The sequence below is a fragment of the Marmota monax genome, unplaced genomic scaffold (assembly GCF_021218885.2).
Source record: "Marmota monax isolate L192 unplaced genomic scaffold, Marmota_monax_Labrador192_F-V1.1 WCK01_AAM20220418_F8-fsc00025, whole genome shotgun sequence".
In the NCBI taxonomy this organism is placed as follows: domain Eukaryota; kingdom Metazoa; phylum Chordata; class Mammalia; order Rodentia; family Sciuridae; genus Marmota; species Marmota monax.
Window position 1 is genome coordinate 12,934,632 of NW_026691950.1, and position 23,748 is coordinate 12,958,379.

Genomic DNA, 23,748 nt, shown 5'->3' on the forward strand with positions numbered 1-23,748 from the left:
TGGTCAAGTTCTCCTGTGAGTAAATTGTGTTGACAATATAAGGAGTTCTTATATTGTCAATATTTTTACCAAAGTCACTGCTACAGAATGCGTTACAATTTTACTTCTTATTTATTCCCATCCCTTCTCAGATGCCTCCAGAAGAACACTTCTAGAAGTGAGCAATCTAGTGATTTTGGAACAATCTGGAACCACCTTGATTCATTTGTAAATCTGGACCCTTTCTTGCCATGCAAAAGAAAAATTCAGACATGTCAATGCTCACCCTTAGCAAAGTACAGACAAAGAGGATTCTCTGCTCTGCACATCAGGATTCCTCTGGCACCCCATCCTCTCTCCAGAAATAAACATGAATGCACACAGAGCGGGGACCAGATTTATAACTATATATAGAAGACACTAACCTGGATTCTGGTTTTGTGGGGATAAAAAAGGAAATGACATTAGGAGCAAGGAATAGAAGGCAGTGGGATAGAAAGAGAGCAGAAAGCTTTTCCGTATTATAAAGCAGCACAGGAGAGTGACGGAAACTGGATCAATAGAGACACTGAGAAGCTGACACTAAAAGGAAACATCCTGGAGGGAATCGTTATCAGAAAGTTGTGATGGATTCCTGTAGACTTCCCTTTTCCCCAAAAATATTTAGTGTCACTGCCTCATATAAGTACTCAAAGAATTACATTCTGGTACATAGTTTGTTTTGTTTTTTGTTTTTTGTTTTTTGTTTTTAAAAAGAACCCCTTATATGCCGCAGTCTGGCTGGGCACAATCAGGAGCCACTTGTCAAAAGAAACTAACTTTATTTTTAGAACCACACACGCCAAACAAAACAGCCTCTCAGGAAAAATCCTCAGAGCCTCAACTGCCACCACCAGCTTTCCACAAGCCTCTCTCTCCCACACAAGCTTCTCTCCACCTCCCCCAATCCTCCTGCTCTTGAGGCCAATTGGCTGGGTCACGTGGGCGGAGCCAAAAAAGTCCCCCAATGAGCAGCTCCGTGGTCTGAAAGGGCAGGGAAACAGCCCAATGAGCATCACCGCAGAGGAGCCAATCAGCTAGATGTTGCTGGGGCCGCTGTGAGCCAATCATCAGCAGGCAGCTGGAAGTTTGCTGGCAGCTGGAAGTTTGCTGGGACCCCTTCGGCTGTGGCTCTCAACACTTATATATAAATTATTTCTTTTCACTGATTTAAAAGAATACTTTACCTTTGAAATAGTGTCTTCACAAAAAAATTGGAAAAATAGTAGAGAGAGTTCCCAGGTACTCTTCACCCAGCTTTTCACCATATTCTTTTTAATATATATTTATTTTTTATTTATATATAACAGCAGAATGTATTACAATTCTTATTACACACAGTTTTTCATATCTCTGGTTGTATACAAAGTATATTCACACCAATTTGTGTCTTCAGACATGTACTTTGGAAACTAATGATCATCACATTCCACCATCATTTCTAATCCCACGCCCCCTTCCTTCCCCTCCAACCCCTCTGCCCTATCTAGAGTTCGTCTATTCCTCCCATTCTTCCCCTCCCTACCCCACTATGAATCAGCCTCCTTATATCAAAGAAAACATTTGGCGTTTGGTTTTTTGGGATTGGCTAACTTCACTTAGCATTATCTTCTCCAACGCCATCCATTTACCTGCAAATGACATGATTTTATTCTCTTTTATTGCTGAGTAATATTCCATTGTGTATATATGTCACATTTTTAATCCATTGGAGGGCATCTAGGTTGGCTCCACAGTTTAGCTATTGTGAATTGTGATGCTATAAACATTGATGTGGCTGTGTCCCTGTAGTATGCTGTTTTTAAGTCTTTTGGGTATAGACTGAGGAGAGGGATAGCTGGGTCAAATGGTGGTTCCATTCCCAAATTTCTAAGAAATCTTCATACTGCTTTCCATATTGGCTGCACCAATTTGCAGTCCCACCAGCAGTGTATGAGTGTGCCTTTTCCCCCACGTCCTCATCAACATTTATTGTTGTTTGTATGCATATAGCTCCAGCCATAGTTAATTATAATCCCTACTGGCTACCGACCATGTCACCACTATTTCTTGTGGCTAGGTTGTCAGGATCCTCCCTTATCACCAAAACCATGTTACAACTACCCTGGTAACTAGGTCATCACAACCCTCATGTAGGAAGTCCACTAAAGGCTATAGTAAGGAATAATTAGCTGCTTATGAGGGTACAAGAGAATAGAAAAATGACAAAGAAACTCAAACGCTTATAAACCCGGCTCTGTAGGACCCGTGCTGTTCTCTTCAGACATGGTCCAGGCCACTCGGTGTACTATAGATTTATCTCTCTTATTCTCCCTTTTCCTTTTCCTTCTAAAAAACTCCTACCTGCTACTATGTAGGACTCTTGAAACCCTTCCTGTAAGGTGGCAAGAACTGGTGTCTGTGGATTCCCGTCGTTGCTCATGCTCTATGGGTCTCCTCCTCTGCATCACCCCCAGTACTAATCCTAGGTCACGGATCTGATCTTCCTGACTATAACTTTGTCACTTGGAGATTGTTATATAATCATACAGTATATCGCTTGTTGAGACTGACTGTTAAGCCTACTGTTAGGACCCACCCTTTACATTTATTTTTTATTTGTTTTTGGTTTTGCAGTACTGGGGATTGAATCCAGGGACATTCTACAACGGAGCTACATTGTCAGCCCTTTTAATTCTTTATCTAGAGACAGGGTCTCACTATATTTAAGAAGCTGGCCTCAAACTTGCAATCCTGCTACCTCAGTCTCCCTAGTCACCGGGATTAAGATGTGAGCCTATGTCCATCCCTTTACATTGATTTTTTAAAGTTTCAATTAAGGAAAATTCCAACATCTTCTTATCATTAAAAGTGATCTTACAGTTTTCCAGAAAAGGTGTCAGAATAGTTTTTGTTTCATTTTGTTCTAATTAAGAGAGAGACAGACAGACAGACAACACGTGAAATTTGAAATGAAATGCAGATTTGTTAATGGTTCTACTTTTGGGAGGAAATAAGAAATAGCTCTGTAATGGAAGCATTGTGTTTCAAACTCCCTCCAAAATACAAGGATCACTGGGACTACAGGCATTTTGTTCTGTTGCTCAAATAGCTGTTACTATTTCTGGAGAGCAGACTACAGTTTGGAGATAAGATTTGCTTTAAGAACCAGTTTCACAGAACCCTGAACTAATCAAATGTTGATGGCTACAATATATCTGTGTCTGTAACTAGAAACACAAACTACAAAAAGCAGCCGATTTTCACATCTATTTCTGTCATTAATGAAGTGGTGCATTTACAAAGTTTCTATTAAAAAGTTTGTTATTCTCAGAATTTTAAAGGCTTGGATTTTAAGAATTTAATATAAAACTCACACCAGGCTCAATTTTAAGTGTCAATTCTTCATAACATAAAAAGCACTTCTGGTTATACAAGTTTTGAAAATAAAAAGTAATTCAGATAAATGGGCTTTCTACAGTACTCTTTTTAGCATAAAAGCTGTTTTAGAAATATGGTGTAAACTTATATCCAGAAATTACTGAGTTAGTTTTTAAATATAAGTGAGTAGGACTGTCTTGCTAAGCCAGGACAGTAACATGTACTAAGCTAAGTACAGTAACATGCATCCTAATGGGCATTGCTGTTAATATGGATCCTAATGGGCATTCCCAGCTAGCAGATCTCCAGTCAGTCCCAAGGCTCCTCTGTGAGGTTATTTGACCTGGGACCTGAACCACCTGCTCTGAATGCACATCAACACTGAGCTCTTTACTTGGTTTCCTGGGAATCACCTCCTCTCACCCTTCAGACATCTTTTCTAACTCACAATGCTTCCTGCCTCCCTCAGGTGGACTCCTACCTCCGAAGGAGGTTCCATGAGGTGCAGCACTACAGGTGGCACTCTGCAGACCAGCACAAGCAGAAGCCGGCAGTCTGCAGCTGGATAGACTGGGGCAATTTAGAAGTCAGAGCCTCTATGCACACATGAATGGCAAAGAGACGCTACACACAATGCGACTGGATAGGTCTTTTCTAAAGCATCAGGTCTCCAGTGATTTGGAAGAGGTCATCGGGTAGGGCAATTATCAGGAGGTGGAGGGGGGCTAACCTAGCAGCAAGAATGGGAAGATTGTGGGGGCAAGAGGAGTGGTGGGCATACTCAGAGGGCAGCCAGCCATTCAAGAAGGCAGGCAGGCAAATGGCCACTGAGAGGTACAGAAAACCACATTGGGTGGTTGCCCAGCAGCACAGAGCACCAGACAATAAAGAACCAGAAGTAGCAAGATGATTTGGATGTGGTTTGAGTGCTCCCAGATGTCCTCCATGTGGTGATGTGGGGGCTGATGGGACCTTTAAGTGGTAGTGCCTAGTGGGAGATCCTGAGGTCATTAGGGTCACCATCCCAGAAAGGGAGTACTAGTCTTTCAGAGTTACAAAAGTCTGAGTCTCTCAGGCTTTCAGTTTGGTGAGATAATCACTTGCTCCTGCACATTTTCCTACCTCAATATGATGCTATCTGTCATCAGGCTCTCACCAGAAGTTGAACCAATAGAGCTCCTGATCTTGGACTTTGAATCTCTAAAACTGTGAGCTTTTTTTTTTTATTTATAAAGTTAACTTGCCTCATGTGTTATGTTATAGCAACAAAAAACTAATCAATATAACAGAGATCCAAGCAGTGCTCAGCATCAGGAAAGTCTGGAAGCAGGCTGTAGGCAGGAAAGACTCAGGGGAGCCCAGCAGCATACCTGTTAGCACTGATGTGGGTTTGGAAATCAGAATGGGGTCTTCGTTCCCCTAATGTTGAAGATTAAAAATTCGAGGAACCCTGAGGCACGCACAGAAAGAAAGTTTTATTTGAGAAAAAGAACAGAGAGAGCAGACTTCTCCAGAGAAAAGCCGGGGTCCAGAACTGGGTCCCATGGGAGTGGGGATGTTTTGCTTTTTTATAGACCCCCATCCTCTCTTTCTTCCCTGCAGATGTGCCCAAAGGCAGGAAAAGAGACCAGCCCAGCAAGTAATCACTTGTGTTGGAAAGTGGGATCTGTGATCAGTGGGATCCTTCCCCTTCCCTGTTGTGGGGATGGGAGGGGAGTGTTGTTATCCTGAGGTCAGCTATTAGCAACTCATTTCCTCTTCTTTGATAATCAGCTACCTGTCCTTTGCCCCTGTCTCAGCATGGAGAACAGATGTTGAGTTAGGGCACAGGAATAAGGTAAGCAAGGGAAATAGGCACTGAAATTGATGGGCAGTCTACTGACCTTGGCACTTGAAGCATTTGATCTCATTGAATCTCACAGCCACCATGCAAAGTAGGAAGCAGTCTACCACACAGGAGCATTTTCTCCTTGTGTTATTTACTGTTGCTCTTTATATTGTGCCATAAATTGGGATTTTGTTTTTTTAAGATAGTATCTCACTAAGTTGCCCAGGCTGCCCTCAAATTTGCAATCCTCCTGCCTCAGCCTCCAGAGTAGCTGGAATAAAGACTTGTTAATGATTTAAAAATTCACTTCCAGCTACTGTGGCTGGGAAATAGAGTCAGACCAATTTGTGAACGGCAACTGGATGCCTCCAAGAGGAAAGCAGGGGTCTGGGTGAGTTAGCCAGACTGCAGCTTCCGAGGGATCCCTGGAGGATGAAGGTGAACCAAAAGCAGAGACCAAAAAAAAACCTTGGAGAATGGAGTCACAGTTTATTGGGTGAGTCCCGGGGGATACAGAAAACTAGAGTTCTCCCTTGAACTTTTCACAGCATTCAGAGGGCATCCCACAGACCCACAGTGGGGCAGGTGGCTCTCACAGGGGACCAGCTTCAGCCCCGAGGATCTGGGAAGAGGACATGTAAACATATAGACAGTTTTGGTACAAATATTCACTGATTCTCTTGTGTTATTTTTTTAATTATACTTTTTGTTTAAGGAAACTGAAACTAGGATAATTAAATAACACTCCAATTTTCCTTCTAAAAATCATGTTTTGAATAAAAATATGTATTATTTAAATAATATAAATATTTCCACATGAAGGGTGGTAGGTCATGTATTCTTTTCACTTCGGGTAATAGCCAGCACTGAAAGTTCCAAGCAACATCATTTTTTAAATTAAGGACTGAAGTTTATTTGGTATTTCAGAGCACCACCTGGTGGATTAATTAACAATGACAGTCCAGAAAGAAAATGACTCTTAAAATAGCTCTGAACAACTGGTATTAGACCTCCCATGCTCATCCCTTCTGTTTTATCTTCTCTCTCCTTTAGTTCTCATTCTTTCTCCTCTGCTCTCTTTCTCCATCTCTCCATCTTCCTGTTTGGTGACATAATCACTTGTTCATGCATATTTTCCCACCATTATATGATGCTGTCTGCCATTAGGCTCTTACCAGAAGCTGAACTAATGGAGCTCCTGATCTTGGACTTTGAATCTCCAAAACTGTGAGCCCTCTTATTTATAAAACTAACCTACCTCATGTATTATGTTATAGCAACAAAAACTAACCAATACAGTAGAGATCTGGGCAGTGCTAAGCATCAGGAAAGTCTGGAAGTAGATACAAAAGGCAGGAAAAAGGCTGTGCCGGGTCTCTTTTCTTTTATTTATACCTTAAGCTTGTCCATGCTGTCTATCAGTATTACTAAGTCTTCAGAGTGGCAAAGAAACTTGCTCACTTATGCCTGATTTCATAAGATCTAAGATATGTATCCATTTCAAGAGGAAAGACAAGTATACATGAAGTTGGAAAACTCAGTTGTCTTCCAGAGAGAATCTTTCTACCAAAAATGCACTTGTGTTTCCTCAACATGGAATTCTTATTTGTTTCTATGTCTGTTTCATACAGAAACACTCTAATAGAACCCCTCTTTCCTATTTCATTTATAAATAATATCTAAAGTTGAGAAATTTTCAGTTTTCCAGACTTTTTGCTCTAATCCAGCTGCCCAGTGGCTTCTGAGACACAGGTTTACACTAACATTAAATATCTCTGATCTCAAATGACCCCAGATAATACAAATGAGTGGAATGGAATAAGTAAAAGACGTTAGGATATGGTAAAGACTAGAGACCTGGAGACCTCACAACTTGTCCACAAGTGTATATATTATTTGGATATAGCCAGGTCAGCTCTAACTTTTGAAGAGGCAACAAGAAAGACTTGATTTTTTTTTTTTTTTTTTTAGTGAGAGATATTTGTTAAAACTTTTTTTAGTTGTAAATGGACACAATACCTTTATTTTACTTATTTTTTTTAAATGTGGTGCTGAAAATCAAATCCAGTGCCTCACACAAGCTAGGCAAGTGCTCTACCACGGAGCTACAACCCCAGCCCCTGAGAAGTCTTAAAGCATTTAAATGTCAGAATTTTTTTTTAAACTGTCACTCTATTGCATCCATGAACTCAACCAACAACCCATCAAAAATATTTCTAAAAGTTACACCTGTACTAAGCACATAGACCTTTTTCTTGTCATTATTTCTTAAAAATACAATATAACAACTATTTGCATCTTATTAGGTATTATAAGTAATTTAGAGATGACTTAAAGTATTTGAGAGGATGTGTATATGTTATATGCAAATATTATACCATTGTATATAAAGAACTTGAGCATCTGAAGATTTTGTTATCCCCAGCAGGTCCTAGAACCCAATCCCCCATGAATACCAAAGGACAACTCTACTTTCTCACTTATTCAATGAGGCCAGCATTATCTTAATACCAAAACCAAAGACATTACAAAGAAGGTACTGTGGTCTGAATGTTCATGTCCTCCCCAGATTCATATACTGACACCTAATCCCCACTGTGATGGTATCAAGGACAGGGCCTTTGGAGAGGTGATTATGACATGAGGGCAAAGCCCTTCTGAATAGGGCTGGTACCCCAATGGAGGATGCCCAGGGGAGTTTGTTTGCCCTTTTCCACCACATGAGAACACAGCAAGAGTGCACTGTCTATGAACCAGGAAAAAAGCCCTCATTAGACACTGAACTTATGGCATTGAACTTCAAAGCCTCCAGAACTGTGAGAAATAAATTCTGTGGTGTACAAATTACACAGTTATAGTATTTTGTTATAGCAGACCCAACATAATAAGACTAATACCAATCATAAACATACATACAAAAATCCTCAATAAATAGTGGCAAATCAAATCCAACAATGTTGGAGAAGAATTGCACACCACAATCAAGTGAGTCTTATCCCAGGTATGCAAATTTGGTGCAACATTTAAAAATCAATTAATGCAATTCATTATGTCAATAGGCTGAAAAAGAGAAATTACATCATATCAATAGATGCAGAAAAAGCATTTGAAAAGAAACCCAACTCCTATTCATGATTTAAAAAAAAAACTCTCAGTAAATTAAAAATAGAGAATTTCTTCAACTTATACTGAACATCTACCAAAAAAAATTATACTTAATGATGAGAAACTTGAAGCTATTTCACTAGGATCAAGAACAAGGCAAAAATATCCCCTCTCAATATTGCTTTTCAACTGGAAGTTTTAGCTAATGCATTCCTACAAGAAAGGAATATATTGATTGGGAAGTAAGAAAGAAAATCACCCTTGTTTGCAGATTAGATGATTGTTGTATTAGTCAGTTTTGTGTTTCTACAACAAAAGTTATTTAGCTTTTAGTTTTGGAGGCTTAAGGGCACAGTAACTGTATTAGCTCTGTTCTGGTGAAGGTCTGTGTCAGATGGCATATGCTAGACAGAAATGGGAAGAGTTTGTGTTGGAGGAGCCAGAAAAGCAGAGATAAAGAAAAAGACCTGCTTACTACAATTCCTTTTCCAGGGCCTCCCACTAGGCCCACTTCCCAAAGGTTTCACATCCCTCACAGATATTGGTGACCTGAGATTTTAATATATGGACCCTTGGGGGACATAATTAAATCACATCCAAACCATAGCAATTGTCTATGTAGAAAATCTGAAAAAATCAACAACAACAACAACAACAAAACCCTGGAACCAATAAGCAGTTACAGTAAGGAAGTGGGATACAAAGTTAATATGCAAAATTCAATCACTTTTCTACATTTTAGTAACAAATTAGTGAAGTTTAAAATTATAAACAAATTGTTATTTATATTAGTAATAAATGGTAACAAAGACTTAGGCATAAATCTAACATAAAATACTTAGATATAAATCTAACAAAATATATGCAAGATCTTTGTAAGGAAACCTTTAAAATTGTGATGAAAGTTATCAAAGAATTAAATAAAATGAAATGTGTTCATGAACAGGAAGACTCATTATTGTCAAGATGTCAGTTATTCCCAACCTGATCTACAGATTCAATGCCATCCATCAAAATCCCAGCCAGTTATTTAGTAGATACCAAAATATTGTTCATACAGTATATATCAAGAGGGAAAAGGCCCAGAATAACCAACTCAATAGTGAAGAAGAAAAGGAGGAGGAGGAGGAAGAAGAAGGGGAAGGAGAAGAAGACATTACTCAATTTCAAGACTTATTGTAAATTGGCTACAGTAATCAAGACGGTGTGGTCTTGGCAAAAGAGGAGACAACAAATAGATCAACAGAAAAGAAGAGAGAACACAGAAATAGAATCAAATATAGTCAATTGTCTTTGACAAAGGAGCAAAGATAATACAAAGAAGCAAAAATAATCTTTTCAATAAATGCTTTGAATAACTAGACATCTACAAGTAGGTATCTACACATAAAAAGAAAAGGAACCAAACACAGACCTTATACTCTTCATAAAAATTAATTCAGAATGGATAATAAACCAAAACATATAAACTAAATAGTCTTAAGAGAAAATCTAGATGACTTTGGGTAAAGAGATGACTTTTTAAACATAACACCAAAGGCACAATCAATGACAGATATAATTGATTAGCTTCATTTTATTAAAATGGAAAACTTCATTGAAAGACAATGTTAAAAGGATAAGAAAAGCCACAGACTGCAAAAAAAATATTTTTAAAAGGCATCTAACAAAGGACTATTATCCTAGATCTACAACAAATTCATGAGACTCAACAATAAGAAAAGTGAACAGTCCACTTAAGAACAGGCAAACACCTGAATAGATGTGTCACCAGAGAAGATAATCAGATGGCAAGTAAGCATATGAAAAGATGTCCAGCATCATATGTCATTAGATAACCACAGATTAAAACAACAATGAGATGCACCTATAAGAATGGCACAATGAAAACACCAAAAATTGGTGAGGATGTGGAGCAACAAGAACTCTCCTTCTTTGCTAGTAGGACTACAAAATGGTACATGCTTAGGAAGACAGTTTGGTAGATCTTTACCAAATTAAACAGACTCTTACCCTATCATCCAGCAATGGTACTCTAGCGTTTACCCCCCATGAATTGAAAATTTACATCTACACCAAAACCGCACAGGGATGCAGCTGCGTTCCTTATGGCCAACACTTGGAAATCAGCAAGATGTCCTTCAGTAGGTGAGTGGGTAAATACCGTGTGTTACCTCCAAACAATGGAATACTATTCAGCACTAAAAGAAATTATCTAGCAAGCCACTGAAAAGACACGGGGGAAAGTTTAGTATGTATTACCAAATGAAAGAAGATAATCATGCTGTATGATTCCCACTACATGATTTACGGGAAAAGGCAAAACTATGGAGACAGTAAAGTTCCATAGGGATGGCCAAGGATGGGGGATAGGGGATGAATAGGTAGAACACAGGATTTTTAGGGCAGTGAAAGTATTCGGTACAACTCATATTGGTGGATACATGTCAGGATACATCTGCCAAAACCCATAGAATGAATATACACTACTTAGAACCCTAACATAAACCATGAATTTTGGGTAGTTATAGTGTGTCAATAGAGGTTCATCAGTTGTAACAAATTGGTATGGTGTACAAATGAGGAAATGGAGGCTATATAGGAATTCTTTGTGAACCTAAAATTGCTCTAAAAATAAAATCTATTATTAAAAAAGAATATTTAAAGGAGTGCCATTCTAACCCTTTATCATTTATAGGCTAGATACTGTGGTATGTTTCTCAGTATCTACCAGAATGTCTCTAGAAACTAAAATAAAACATCCCCTTTTAAAAAACAGTAAGTTCTAATGTTGGATTTTTGATCTTAGCAAAATTAGATTAAATCCATTCACCTTTTAAAGTCTAATAAACACCCTTGGTAATTATTTTCACATGTTCTGTTAGCTCTTCATCATGTTCCAACTTAGTCTCTGAAACAGTTCTTCCTTTGTTGTGAAATAATTTCTAAGATTTAGCTTTCCAGGGAACTTTGTGGCATTACCTGTAAGCAATAGGTATAGAGAGCTTCTCCTCCTCCTCCTCCTCCTCCTCCTCCTCCTCCTCCTCCTCCTCCTCCTCCTCCTCCTTCTTCTTCTTCTTGGCTTTAGGACTTGGGAAAGTCATTTCATAACTCCTACTAGGATATCTGGCTTAAAAACATTTAGATCTCTTGGAGTTCTTTATCTTCACTCCTTGGGAAATGAGCTACCTGACCACATATGGTTTTGAGAACAAATGGCTTGTAATATTTTCAGCTATTTATGATTTTTTTTTTAAAAAGCAGAATCCTTTTAACATCTTGAAAGGATACTGAGAACTGCCTCAGGCAGTGGACATCAGCCACGGGTCCTGTTCCTCCCATTTCCCCTACTTTAAGCCCTGCAGCCCTGTTTGTTCTGCCCTCTGGCTGAGCTCATTAGTGGAAAGCTGACCCAAGGGAACCAACTCAAGGCTGGACTGTGCTGATCACTTTCTTTCCTCACAGGAATCTGGAATAAGGAAAGAGAAAACCTAAGGAAAGAAGATATGGAGAATATCATGCTAAACAAAGTAAGCCAATCCCCAAAACCAAAGGCCAAATGTTCTGATAAGTTTATTCTGATCCATAATGGATGGTGGTGGGGGCATGGGAAAAATGGAGGAACTTTGATTGGGCAAAGGGGAGGGAGGGATGGGGTATGGGGACCAGGAAAGATGGTGGAATGAGATGGACATCATCACCCTAGGTACATGTATGACTGCACATATGGTGCAACACTACATCACGTACAACCAGAAAAATGAAAAGTTGTGCTGCAATTGTGTACAATGAATCAAAATGAATTCCGCTGTCATACCTAATTAAAATTAATTAATTAATTAAAAAAGAAGATATGGATGCTGGAAGTTTTAAATTTGTTCTTTTAGATATACATGACAGTAGAATGTACTTATTTAATATTTTGTTTTAGTTGTAGTTGGACACAATACCTTTATTTTATTTTTATGTGGTGCTGAGGATCAAACCTAGTGCCCCACAATGTTAGGCGAGCATTCTACTGCTAAGCCATATCCCCAGCCCCAGTAGAATGAATTTTGACATTATATATATAGTATAACTTATTCCTGTTAGGATCCCATTCTTGTGGTTGTACATGATGAGAAGTTACACTGGTTGTGTATTCATATATAAGGATAGGAAAGTTATGTCCAATTCATTCTACTGTCTTTCCTATTCTCATTCCACCTCCTTTCCCTTCATTCCCCTTTGTCTAATCAATGAACCTCTATTGCTCCCCTCGCCACCCCCCACTTGTTATGAGTTAGCATCCACATATCAGAGGGAACATTAAACCTTTGGTTTTTTGAGACTGGCTTATTTCACTTAGCATGATATTCTCCAGTTCCATCCATTTACCAGCAAACGCCATAATTCATTTTTCTTTATGGCTGAGTAATATTCCATTGTGTATTTATACCACATTTTCTTTATCCAGTCATCTGTTGAAGGACACCTGGGTTGGTTCCACAGCTTTGTTATTGTGAATTGAGTTGCTATAAACATTGAGGTGGCTAGGTCACAGTACTATGGTAATTTTAAGTCCTTTGGGTATCTACTGAGAAGTGGGATAACTGGGTCAAATGGTGGTTTCATTACAAGTTTTCTAAGGAATCTCCATACTGCTTTCCAGAGTGGTTTCACCAATTTTCAGTCCCACTAGCAATGTATGAGTGTACTCTTTTCCCCACATCCTCATATTTATTGTTACTCATATTCTTAATAATTGCCATTCTGACTGGAGATGAAATCTCAGTGTAGTTTTAGTTTTCATTTCTCTAATTGCTAGAGATGTTGAACACTTCTTCATATATTTTTTGACCATTTGTATTTCTTCTTCTGGGACGTGCTTGTTCAATTCCTTTGCCAATTTATTGATTGGGTTATTTGGGGTGTTGGTGTTAAGTTTTTTGAGTTCTTCGTATATCTTGAAGATTAATGCTTTTTCTGAGGTGCAGATGGTAAAGATTTTCTCCCATTCTGCAGGTTATCTCTTCAGGTTCTTGGTTATTTCCTTTGCTGTGAAGAAGCATTTTAGTTTGATACCATCCTCAGTTATTGATTCTTGATTTGACTTCTTGTACTTTAGGAGTCTTATTGAGGAAGTTGGTTGCTAAACTGACGTGATGGAGATTTGAGCCTACTTTTTCTTCTTGAAAAAAGAAGAAAAAGGCTCAGGGACTCTGGTCTAATTCCTAGGTCCTTGATCCACTTTGAGTTGAATTTTGTGCAGGGCGAGAGATAGGGGTTTAATTTCATTTTGCTACATATGGATTTCCAGTTTTGCCAGCACCATTTGTTGAAGAGTCTATCTTTTCTCCAAGTATGTTAATTTGGAGGCTTTGTCTAATATGAGATAACTGTATTTATGTGGGCTTGTCTCTGTGTCTTCTATTCTGTTCCATTGGTCTACATTTTTGTGCCAATACCATGCTGTTTTTATGTTACTATAGCTCTGTAGTATAATTTAAGATCTGGCATTGTGATGCCTCCTGGATGCTGGAATCTTAACAAGTCATCCAAGGAACCACCTGAGGACAGTTATGACGAATCACACCCAAGACAGCAGAGGAAGCTGGTCCTCAGAAAGCAAGAAGAAGGAGACAAGTGTTCAGAGCAAAGCTACGAGGGCTTGCAACCTCCACAGTTGCTAGTTTTCATACTTCTGAGCCCTCACTATAGTTAAGAGGACTTAGAATGGAGTCAGATTCTTATTGTTTTAAAATACAGTGTATTAATAGGAACATTGAGGTATAGTGAGATCAGAAGATGACTGTCACTGAAAGATAGTTTGTTACTCACAGTTTCCAAGAACAGGAGACCACACAAGGCAGCATTAGGGTCAGCCATGAAGCAAAGGAACAGGGGAGCTATAGGTAAGAGCCTTTACTGTGGATTCCATGGAAAGGAAACGGTGAGGCAGGATAAGTAGGCTTAGGATTGGCTTGATTCAAACAATTTCACCAGGCTTTGGGGCCTAAGGGATGTACCCAGTTGTGTGGAAACTGACCCTGGGGTCATTAGGGCAGGTGTCATGGGGCAGAGTATGAGAGTCTGATAAAGGAGAAGACTGGGTGTGTGCACTCTGGATTGGTTGGTTTGTTTTTGGAAAGCATGTCCTGGGGGTAGAACTCGTCCTAAAGGAGCAGAGAAGGGATGCGAAAGGCAGGAGGCCAACACGGGGTGACTCGGGGATGTTACTGAGCTGTCCAGCACACACATGTAGGGCAGATTTAAAGCATTGCATTTACAGAAACTAGAAACGGGTCAATGCATTTATATCCACACAACTCTGAAATAGGTTCAGAACTTGTCCTAAGTTGTAGGGCTGATTAGAAGCAACAGCAGGACTGAAAGCTAAGTTTCCTGTTAACGTGCTACACTGCTTCTAGTGTGTCCCCAACAAAACCTCCTGCCGATCCAGGCCTCGTTCTCTATGTAGAAAAATGTGGGCCAGGGGACCCAGCATCCGAAATAGCCAAAGCAAAAATACCCAAAAGGATTTCTTGATTTTCCTGGAAGGGAAAATGTTACCTCTGACAGCAAACCCCCTAAGCTACAGTACTGTTCCTTCAAACAATGACACAGAACTTGTACCTCGCCAGACATCAATGGCTAACTTTTCTTCTCACCTGTCACTTAGAAATGATTGACAATATCATGGTATGGATGTTCTTTGCAAAGATACATGGAGGGTTTCTGGGATGCTATTAAGAATGTGATCTGAGTGTGTCACTGTAGGGTCAACAGCCTGACCTCAGGATTGACAGGGAAGCCTCTCCTGAACATGCCTTTCACCTCGATTCCCCTGAACTCTACATTTCGTGTACTCAGACACATTCAGCTCCATGGCACACACTCTCATTCTTCCTTCATCTTACCAGACTTTACACAGTGCTTCTTCACTAAATGGGTAATATTGTGTGTGTGTGTGTGTGTGTGTGTGTGTGTGTGTGTTGCTGGGGATTGAACCCAAGGCCTTGTGCATGCAAGGCAAGCACTCTACCAACTTAGCTATATCCCCAGCCCAGGCTTGTTTCTCCTTACAGATTACAAATTTCCTAGTGGCCAAAGTATTTCACATGTCTTTTCTTTCCATTCTCTGGAGGCTTTATGCCCCTTATAAAGTCCAGCCTGTAAAAGGAGCCATGAGCACAAACGAGCTACAGCAAAGCCCAAAACTAAATGAAGTAAAAAAGAACCCAATTATTGGGAATAATGATAAAGATCTAATAAAAAAATTAAATACTAAAATAATATAAATGAATAAATAAATAAACTGAGCTGCTTTATAGCTATATGGTCCTCAGCTGCACGGTGATTCTTTGATTTTTAAAATGTTTGTACTTCTCATCTCAGAGCCTAATTAATTCATCCACTTATTCTTAGATAATGTAATATATGGCTGGTCTGAGATAAGGTATGATAAATACATGAATCATATGTAAATTAAATGCATGAAGATATACTGACTACATCAAATTTATTTGCCTCATGAAATCTTAAAATGGGCCATCTGAAGAACTCACACACACATGCGCACATGATGATACTGGCTTCTGACAGATGATGGTACTGCCTGATTAGGTGCTGCCCCAGGAATAGACTGAGCAGCAGAATAAAATAAAGGATCCAGAAATAGACACAAACTCATAGGATTTACATGTCAATTTTAGCATTTTGTCTACACTAATTCGTTCAATTATTTATTCATCTAACAAATATTTATTGAATAAGTATTGTCAGGTACTGCTCTAGGTGTCCAAAAAAAAAAAAGATGAAAATAATTTTGTCTTATTTCATGTACATCAGCCTAGTGAGGAAAGTACTGTTATGGTCACTTTATAGATGGAAAAATTGAGCCTGAGAGAGATAAATCTATTTTTCCAAATATACATAAATAGTAACAGAGGGATTCAGAGTTAAATATATCTACGCTCAAGGCTCAAGTACTTTTTACACACCCCTGCCCTCCAACACAGTAAACACCTATAAGATATTAGCCTGAATTTCAAATCAAAAGTCAGATGAATTCGTCAGTGACTTTCCTTTCAAACTGTAAGAACTATCTACAGAAAATGTGTACCTTAGAAAGCTGCACATTTCTTGGTATTGTTCTTGGACTCTCTGTGCAAGCATGCAGTGAAAATCCTAAACAACAAAGTAAAAGATAATTAGTTTCTCTTTATACAGGACACATAAAACACACAACACACACACGTACACACACACACACATTCACAGAAAAAAAGCTTTTTAAAATAATTCACTATTTTCCCCTGATCAAGTCACATAACTTTTTAAAATTCTATACACTTCTGCTGGAATACAGATTTGCCAGAAAAAGACAGTTCAAATTTTATTTCATGAAATAAATTTCAATGGCAGTAATAGTGTTAATGTATTTTTATTTTCTCTTTAAAAATAGACAAAGTGCACAATCTTTTACATTAGCCTTAATTTCTTAAAAAAGAGGCTTTCTCTTAAGTTTTCTTTTTAAAAGTTTCTTTTTTCTTAATTTTGAACTACATAATGTTTGTATTATAAACTGATGACATTAACTGCCTCGGGTAAGCTTTTCTATTTAATAGAAAATGTTTTTCAATGATTTGAATAATACCACACAAAAATAAAATGACATGCACATGTATAAAATGATTTTTAAAGGCAAAGCTAATTTTACCATTTCCCCCAATATTAATAAAAACCAAATTTGTTCATTAAAGGCATAGAAAGTCAAAATGAATACACTGTATTGCATTTTCTACACACTGAGGCATGTAAATGCCAGAAAAAGACCAAAACACAAAACACAGAGAAAACAATACAAAAGAAAAAAAGGCAGGTTTTTTGGTTTTGTTTTTTTTTTTAATCTGTTCAAACAGAAACTAAGGATTTTCCCTTGTTTCTTTCTAAACGCTTCCGTCTTGGTCATTGATGGTACTCATCACTGAGTCCTGTTTTCCAAACACATCCTAAGACTTCCTGGGTTTGGCTCCCCGTCAGCCAGGACAGGCTGGCTATTCTGTAGTCCCAGCAGCTTAAAATGACAATGTCTGTTTGTCACCCATGTTCATGTCCAGCATGGGTCAGCAATGGCTTTGCCTGCTCAATGAAGTGACCAGGGAACCTCTGTTGAGTGACTCTGTCATGACACACCCAGAGAGGCAGAGAACGAGGAGAGCCGTGTGCTGACACTTGGAGCTTCTGCCCAGAGTGACACACCTCGCCTCCACTCACCTGCCACTGGCCAAAGCAAGTCATATGACGGAGCCTGACATCAACAAGGTGGAGATGAACAATTACGTCCCTGGGAGAGGTTCTATTTCTATTTATAAATAGAATCTTCCACAAGCTCTAAAACTACCCTTCCCTCTAGGACTGTAGTTTACGATACAGGCTTGTCTGCATCATCGTGTTCGGTCTTGATAACAACTCAGGGCTCTGCAATGTGCAGGAATGATGGGGGTGAACAGCAACAACTGAGCACTGCAGAATATTCAAGAACTAACCCATAGTGTAACTGCTCCTGCTATTTCTGGTCTTCCATATCAGCCAGTAGATCTGATAGCACAGGGTAGAACAAAGCTAGAACAATTTTAGAAAAGAAACCATAGCTACTTCCAAATTGCTCTTACGTCCACCTGTTTCATCCACCCTAGTTTCTGCCTGTTGCATGCTTCCAATTCTCTGCACTCTCTAATATTCCCAGAAAATGGAGTGGGAAGATGATTGACAGAGAAGGCTGCAGGAAGGCATATGTGAGACATAAGGAAAGCAGTAGAGAAGCCTGGTCATCTGATCTGCGGGCGTGGAGCAATGTTACCAGACAGTTGTGTTTCTGAATAGTGAAGAGATATATAATGAGAACAGAAGATGCCTGTGCCTCATGAACTCTTGTCATAAATGCTAATTAATAATGGGATGTAACAAGTAATAGTGTGCATGAGTTCCAGCTTGAAGAAATTCAGGCAGGGATCTCAGGCCTGTTAGGGGCTTCAATCCACAATGCAGGGGCCCCAGGCAGCTGGCAGATCATTCCTTTCACAGCTGTCAATCCAGTTCTTTCCTTCTGCCACAACTTCAGGTACATTCACCTCTGGTCACCATAATCCAGTACCTTCTCATCTCAGAGTGAACAAGATGCGGACAGTAGCCATTTGTACACTGTGTCCCTCCAGTACTTCCTAGGTTACCGCCACCATTTGGAGCTCCAGGCACTGTCCTGCACCCTGTGGCAACTGTAGTAACAGGTGTCTGTAAAGTTACAGTGGATGCCTTCCCTTTCTTCTCCAGGCAGTGGAGCGTAGTAGTTAAGCACATAAGTGCCACCATCAGACAAACCTGAAGCAAATCTTTCACTTGCCAGGTGAGTATCCTCCAGTGACTCTCTACTTCTTCAATGATTCATTCTTAAATGGAAGTGGTAATGGCAGTGCTCACTGCCGGGGAAGGGTTGAAGGGATGGGGTGGAGAAGCACTCATCAGCACATCTCAGTTATGCCTGCAGCCGTGGTCATCAAAATGACAGTGCGCTCCTGAGCTGTGCAGAAGACCATACCCCATTGGGCCTGGGTCCTCAGGGTACTGCTATAAAGTCCCCTCCCCATTTTATTAAGCCAAGAAAGTGGCTCCTGACTTTCTCCCCAACACCACAGAAGAGGGAAGCGGTTTGCCTATGCCCCAAGATCCCCAACCCTTTTCCTTTCCTTCTTCTCTTGTAAGCAAAAAACATAAGACTTGTATCCCACCCCCACCCCAGTCCCTGTCATCCATGAACCTGGTACCAAAGTGCCTCAAGGGCTCACCATCCCCACGCCAGCCCTGCACTTTTGCCTGGTCCTTGCTCCTCCACAAGAGGCCCACTGTGCACTGGGCAAATTCACAGCCAATGGACCACCAAATATGTAATTATATGAATAAAAAAATAAACAAAATTAGCTTTAAGATGCCTTGAAAATCTTCTATTAAATTCAGACCGAAATCCAAGTCATCTCAACTCCCAAATTGGAAAGCTCCATTAAATCTGTTTCTTTCTCGTCGTTTTCTGCCTGCTGCCCATTATACCTATTGAGCAAATGTAGAGCAAATTAATTTGTTTTTCATCTTTTGGCAGGTCTCAGAGTATTATAGGAAAATAAAAGTGTTTTATTGATTTCATGGTGAATCCGAAAGGCTTTCAGATCTATCCTCAAGTCAATGAATGCTCTAAGGGTATGGATCGTTAAAAATCAAATAAAATTAAAGATTGAAAAAAAATACAGAAAAGGAATAGCTGTCATGTCACTGGAGTCCTCTGGAAAGCAAACTTTAGTGCTAAAGCTACCAATATATTGACAGTAGAGTGTAATGTGATGCTAATGGCCTCAGGGTAGAAAAGAGTTTGCAGTGTGGGGGGGCACTACACCTGGAGCATGGTGGGTAAAAGGTGACTGCTGGCAACAGACACTAGTATGGCAATATGTAAATCAATGGATGTGTAACTGATGTGATTCTGCAATCTGTATACGGGGTAAAAATGGGAGCTCATAACCCACTTGAATCAAAGTGTGAAAGATGATATATCAAGAACTATGTAATGTTTTGAACAGCCAACAATAAAAAATTAAAAAAAAAAAAGAGGTGACTGCTGGGAGATGGCAGAGAATGGCATGGTGAGTTGAATTACTAGCCCCAATCTCCCCCCGCCCGCCACACACACACACACACATGTGACCTTCACTCATGTAACTTCACAGTACCCATGGAAGAGGGAAAATATTTCCTCTGCCCTGGACTTTAGATTTACCATGAAATCTTTCTTGGCCAACAGGATGTGCAGCTGTGACAGAAGAACTGTGCTCAAATGCTCAAGTACACCCTCTGGTACTGTGCCAGTGCCTGTTAGTGACTGATCCCAAGAGAAGAATGAGAGACACTTGGAGAAAGTCCCCAAGCCAACCTGCTGCCTAAAGCAAAACTGCCCAGTCCACACAGCCTAGATCAGTCACCACCCACCCTGCAACATGTGGGCAAACAGCTTCAAATGGCAGAGCAGGCCTGGCTGAAAGGCAGATCCAAGAAAAAGAATTTTGAGGAGCCAGAGATTTGGGGGTATCTTTTACTTGGGTGTTTGTGTAGCATGAGAAACACACAATGCAACACCATTTTGAGGTGCCTCAGTGACGATCAGAACAGTCTCTGGTTTCTGGGCTGCATGCCTGGTGTAGGCCCCCTAGGAACTGCCAGTGGTGCAGAGTGTGGTCAACAGCCTCTTGGGAGATGTCTGCCTTGGGGGAGAAGGGGATTGGGAATCCACCTTTTCTTTGTTCTCTACAGTGCTCAGAAGATGTGGAGAAGGACCACAAGGGCTCCTTCAGCTCCCAGCAGAGATGCAAATGAGTTGACAGAAGGGCAGAAACAGGGACTGACTGGTCAGTGAGATGCCCTGCTCTCTGAGAGGTATCCGATGGAGTAAAGCTCAACAGCACCAAAAGAAAGCATCTGTACCACGTCAGGGGAGGAGGCCCAGAAAGGCCCATTCCTTAAGGAGACTTCTGTCTTCTCTCAAAGGGGTAGGTGCTGGAATCTCAAGTTAGATCACAACCCTCTATTCTCAAAGTAGGTGTCTAGACTGTGGCTCTAGAATTTGTTGGAACAAGGGGAGAAGCCAAGTTTAAAAACTGAGGATTTGGACTGGGCTGAATTAAATTTTAATAGCTTAAAATGATTGATTATGGGATTGGGTCAATTTCATGTTAAGGGGACTTCCAATCAGAAAAGAAAAAGAGTACAATTCAAATAAGCACAAATAAAAGCAACAAAATTAATTAATGAAAACATTTTGCATTCACATCTTTGTGTTTCAAGACTCTTAAACAAACCAGATCCACCTATTAGGCATTAAGGTGAAGACATCAAGTTGAGCAGGTGAGTCAGACTCAGATGAAGCCCTTGGTCATTCATGAGAATATTCAATTTGGGTATGTGAGTGTGGAGCTCAAAGGAAAGATGAGCAATGGGAGATGGATTTGGAAACAAGGTGGGACTAGGTGAGCCATCTAGGGAGATTTGCACAGATTAGGAGCATCCTAGGGCCTCCACACATAGACACAAAACATCCTTGGATGGAGTCAGCAAACAATAGTAAAAAGTGGACCATCAGATAAGAGAAAAAGAGGACAATGTTCTAGAAGCAATAGAAAAAAATGTTCCATGAAGAAGAGAAAGCACAACTGTGGTAGCATTTGTCTTTGGGAAGCCATTAGGTCATGAGGGTGGAACCCTCATAAGCAGGATTATCTCTTATAAGAAGAAACACAAGAGCTTGCTTCCTCTCTTTGGATTCTGCCATGGGAGGAAACAGCAAAAAGACGCCATCTGCAAACCAGGAAACGGGTCCTCACCAGACACCAAATCACCTACTGCTTTGATCTGGGACTTTTTATCTAGAACTGTGAAAGATAAATGTTTGTTGTTCAAGTCACCCAGTTTGTGGTAGTTTGTTACAGTACAGAACAAATTAAGACACAACTGATGCAAAGACAGAGATGGCAAATACAAGAAGACTCTAAGAGTTATCATGGTTCTCAGCAATGCAGCAGTCACTGGTGACCTTGATGTGGCTGTCTCTTGGGAGCAGTGGGAGCAGAAGGGCAAGTGGATGAAACTGAGGAGAGGATTGAGAGGAGGGTGCAGAGATGACAGGCACCTGGTTCAGCAAGCATTGCTGTCAAGAGGAGCAGAGCACCAGAGGGTAGCTGGAGGGCCAGGGAGAGAAGAGATTTTACTCTGAATGCTGAAGGGAGGGATACAGGGGAGAGGGGGAGCCTGGCCAAAGAAGGGAAAGGGCAGTAGCAGGTAACACAGACACAGCCCCTGCTGCTAAGCACATCCGTTCTAAGCATTTCACAGAAATCATTCCTCTGATGTTCACCATTCCTCTGTGAAAGAGGGAACGTTAACTTGATGGGCACCCAAGACCCCGAGAAATCACATCATCTTCCCAAGATCACACACCCAAGAGGTGGCTAAACTGAGATTCGCCCTTGGGTAATTAGACTCCAAGACCTGAACACTCAGCCACCAAGAGAAACTATGGGTCTCCCAAGAGATGCAAGAGGATGGGACCCAGGGTACCAGGGAAGGCTTGGGGACACATCATCCAAGGGGAGATTATAATTGCAACCCAGAGTGGCCATGCCATGGGAAAGGGATCAAATGATGAGGGGCCCCGGCTTTATTATTTATCTTCTCTAAGCACCATAGAGGGCAAGTGCATGGATCAAAACAAGTGGGGAGAATTAGGAGAGAGGAAAAGAAGAGGAAGAGTTAACTAGGGAATGGGAAAGCTATCATACTAAGGAAATAAGCCATGAGGGATTGTGATGCACTGGTCATGAACGTGAAGAGAGGCTGGTTAATATGCTCCAGTGGTTTCTCCACATTATTCAGCTGCTTGGTTCAGAGCGTACACAGTTCTGAGAGAAGGAGGAAAGCATGGCAATACGGGTATGATTACAGCAATGACCATGGAACCTCAGCTGGATTTGAAGGGAACTGATGATAGACACAGAGAAGAGAGGGAGACGTGTCCCCGAATTAAAGGTCCAAATGAATTTGAAGGACTGTTAGAATTGGAGGAACCGAGTAGGCAGGCAGGGAGCAAAGAAGATACTAGTTAAGAGGTAAATGCTTGAATAAATAATTTGGGGTAGTCCATTAGAAAGATCAGTGTTAAGACTGAGGGGAGCAGTGGGTAGGTGGAGAGAACGAAGCCCCGGTCAAGGGGACCCGGCATTGGGTGCAAATTGCCAAGAGTGAAGTCGGTGAATGGTGACAGGAAGACAGTGAAGCAAGCTGTGGTCAGCACTGAATGTGAAGGAAGAAGGTGGCCACAGTGAGCAGCAAGGGAGAGGCAGAGGGGTGGGAAAGTCAGAAGGCATAATCCTCAAAGGAGCTGGGTATTTAAGGAAGACCCGTCAGCAGGAGTAGGGTGCTAGGGGACAATCACCTGCCCTCCAAGTGAGCAATAGTAATAACACTAATATTAGAACATCAGGGATAAACCGCCTCTACCACAGAGGGCTGCAGGGGAAGTGGTGTCCACAGGAAGTGCCCAGGTTTCAGGCAGGTCCAGCAGATGGCAATGGTGGTCAGAGTAGCAGCTGAGGCTAGTTAATGACACAGGGGACGTTGCTGTGACCGACCATTGAATTCCAAAGGGCCTGTGGGAAAGTTTAGGAGGTTGAAGAAGAGCAGAACATTGGGCCAGATGAATTGAAACAGAGAAAAGTAGCAGAGGGCACAGGCACATGGGAGCCCTGGGGATGCGGCCTTCTGGTGGGAAGTGAGGCATGATGGGATAAGTTCTGAACCCTTGGTGGGGGTCCATTCAGGGTCCTGTGGACCTCAGAGTGTGGTGCCCAGGTAGGAAGCCT

General features: G+C 40.7%; 1 protein-coding gene across 1 annotated transcript in view; it reads right to left on the bottom strand.

The window, feature by feature from the left end:
- The window catches only part of LOC124107196 (cyclic nucleotide-binding domain-containing protein 2-like), a 92,881-nt gene that overhangs the window by 36,941 nt on the left and 32,192 nt on the right, over window positions 1-23,748 (bottom strand). The window contains exon 7 of the mRNA XM_046465140.2: window positions 16,416-16,480. Within this exon, the coding sequence (XP_046321096.1) occupies window positions 16,416-16,480 (65 nt within the window). The remainder of the gene's footprint in view (window positions 1-16,415; window positions 16,481-23,748) is intronic.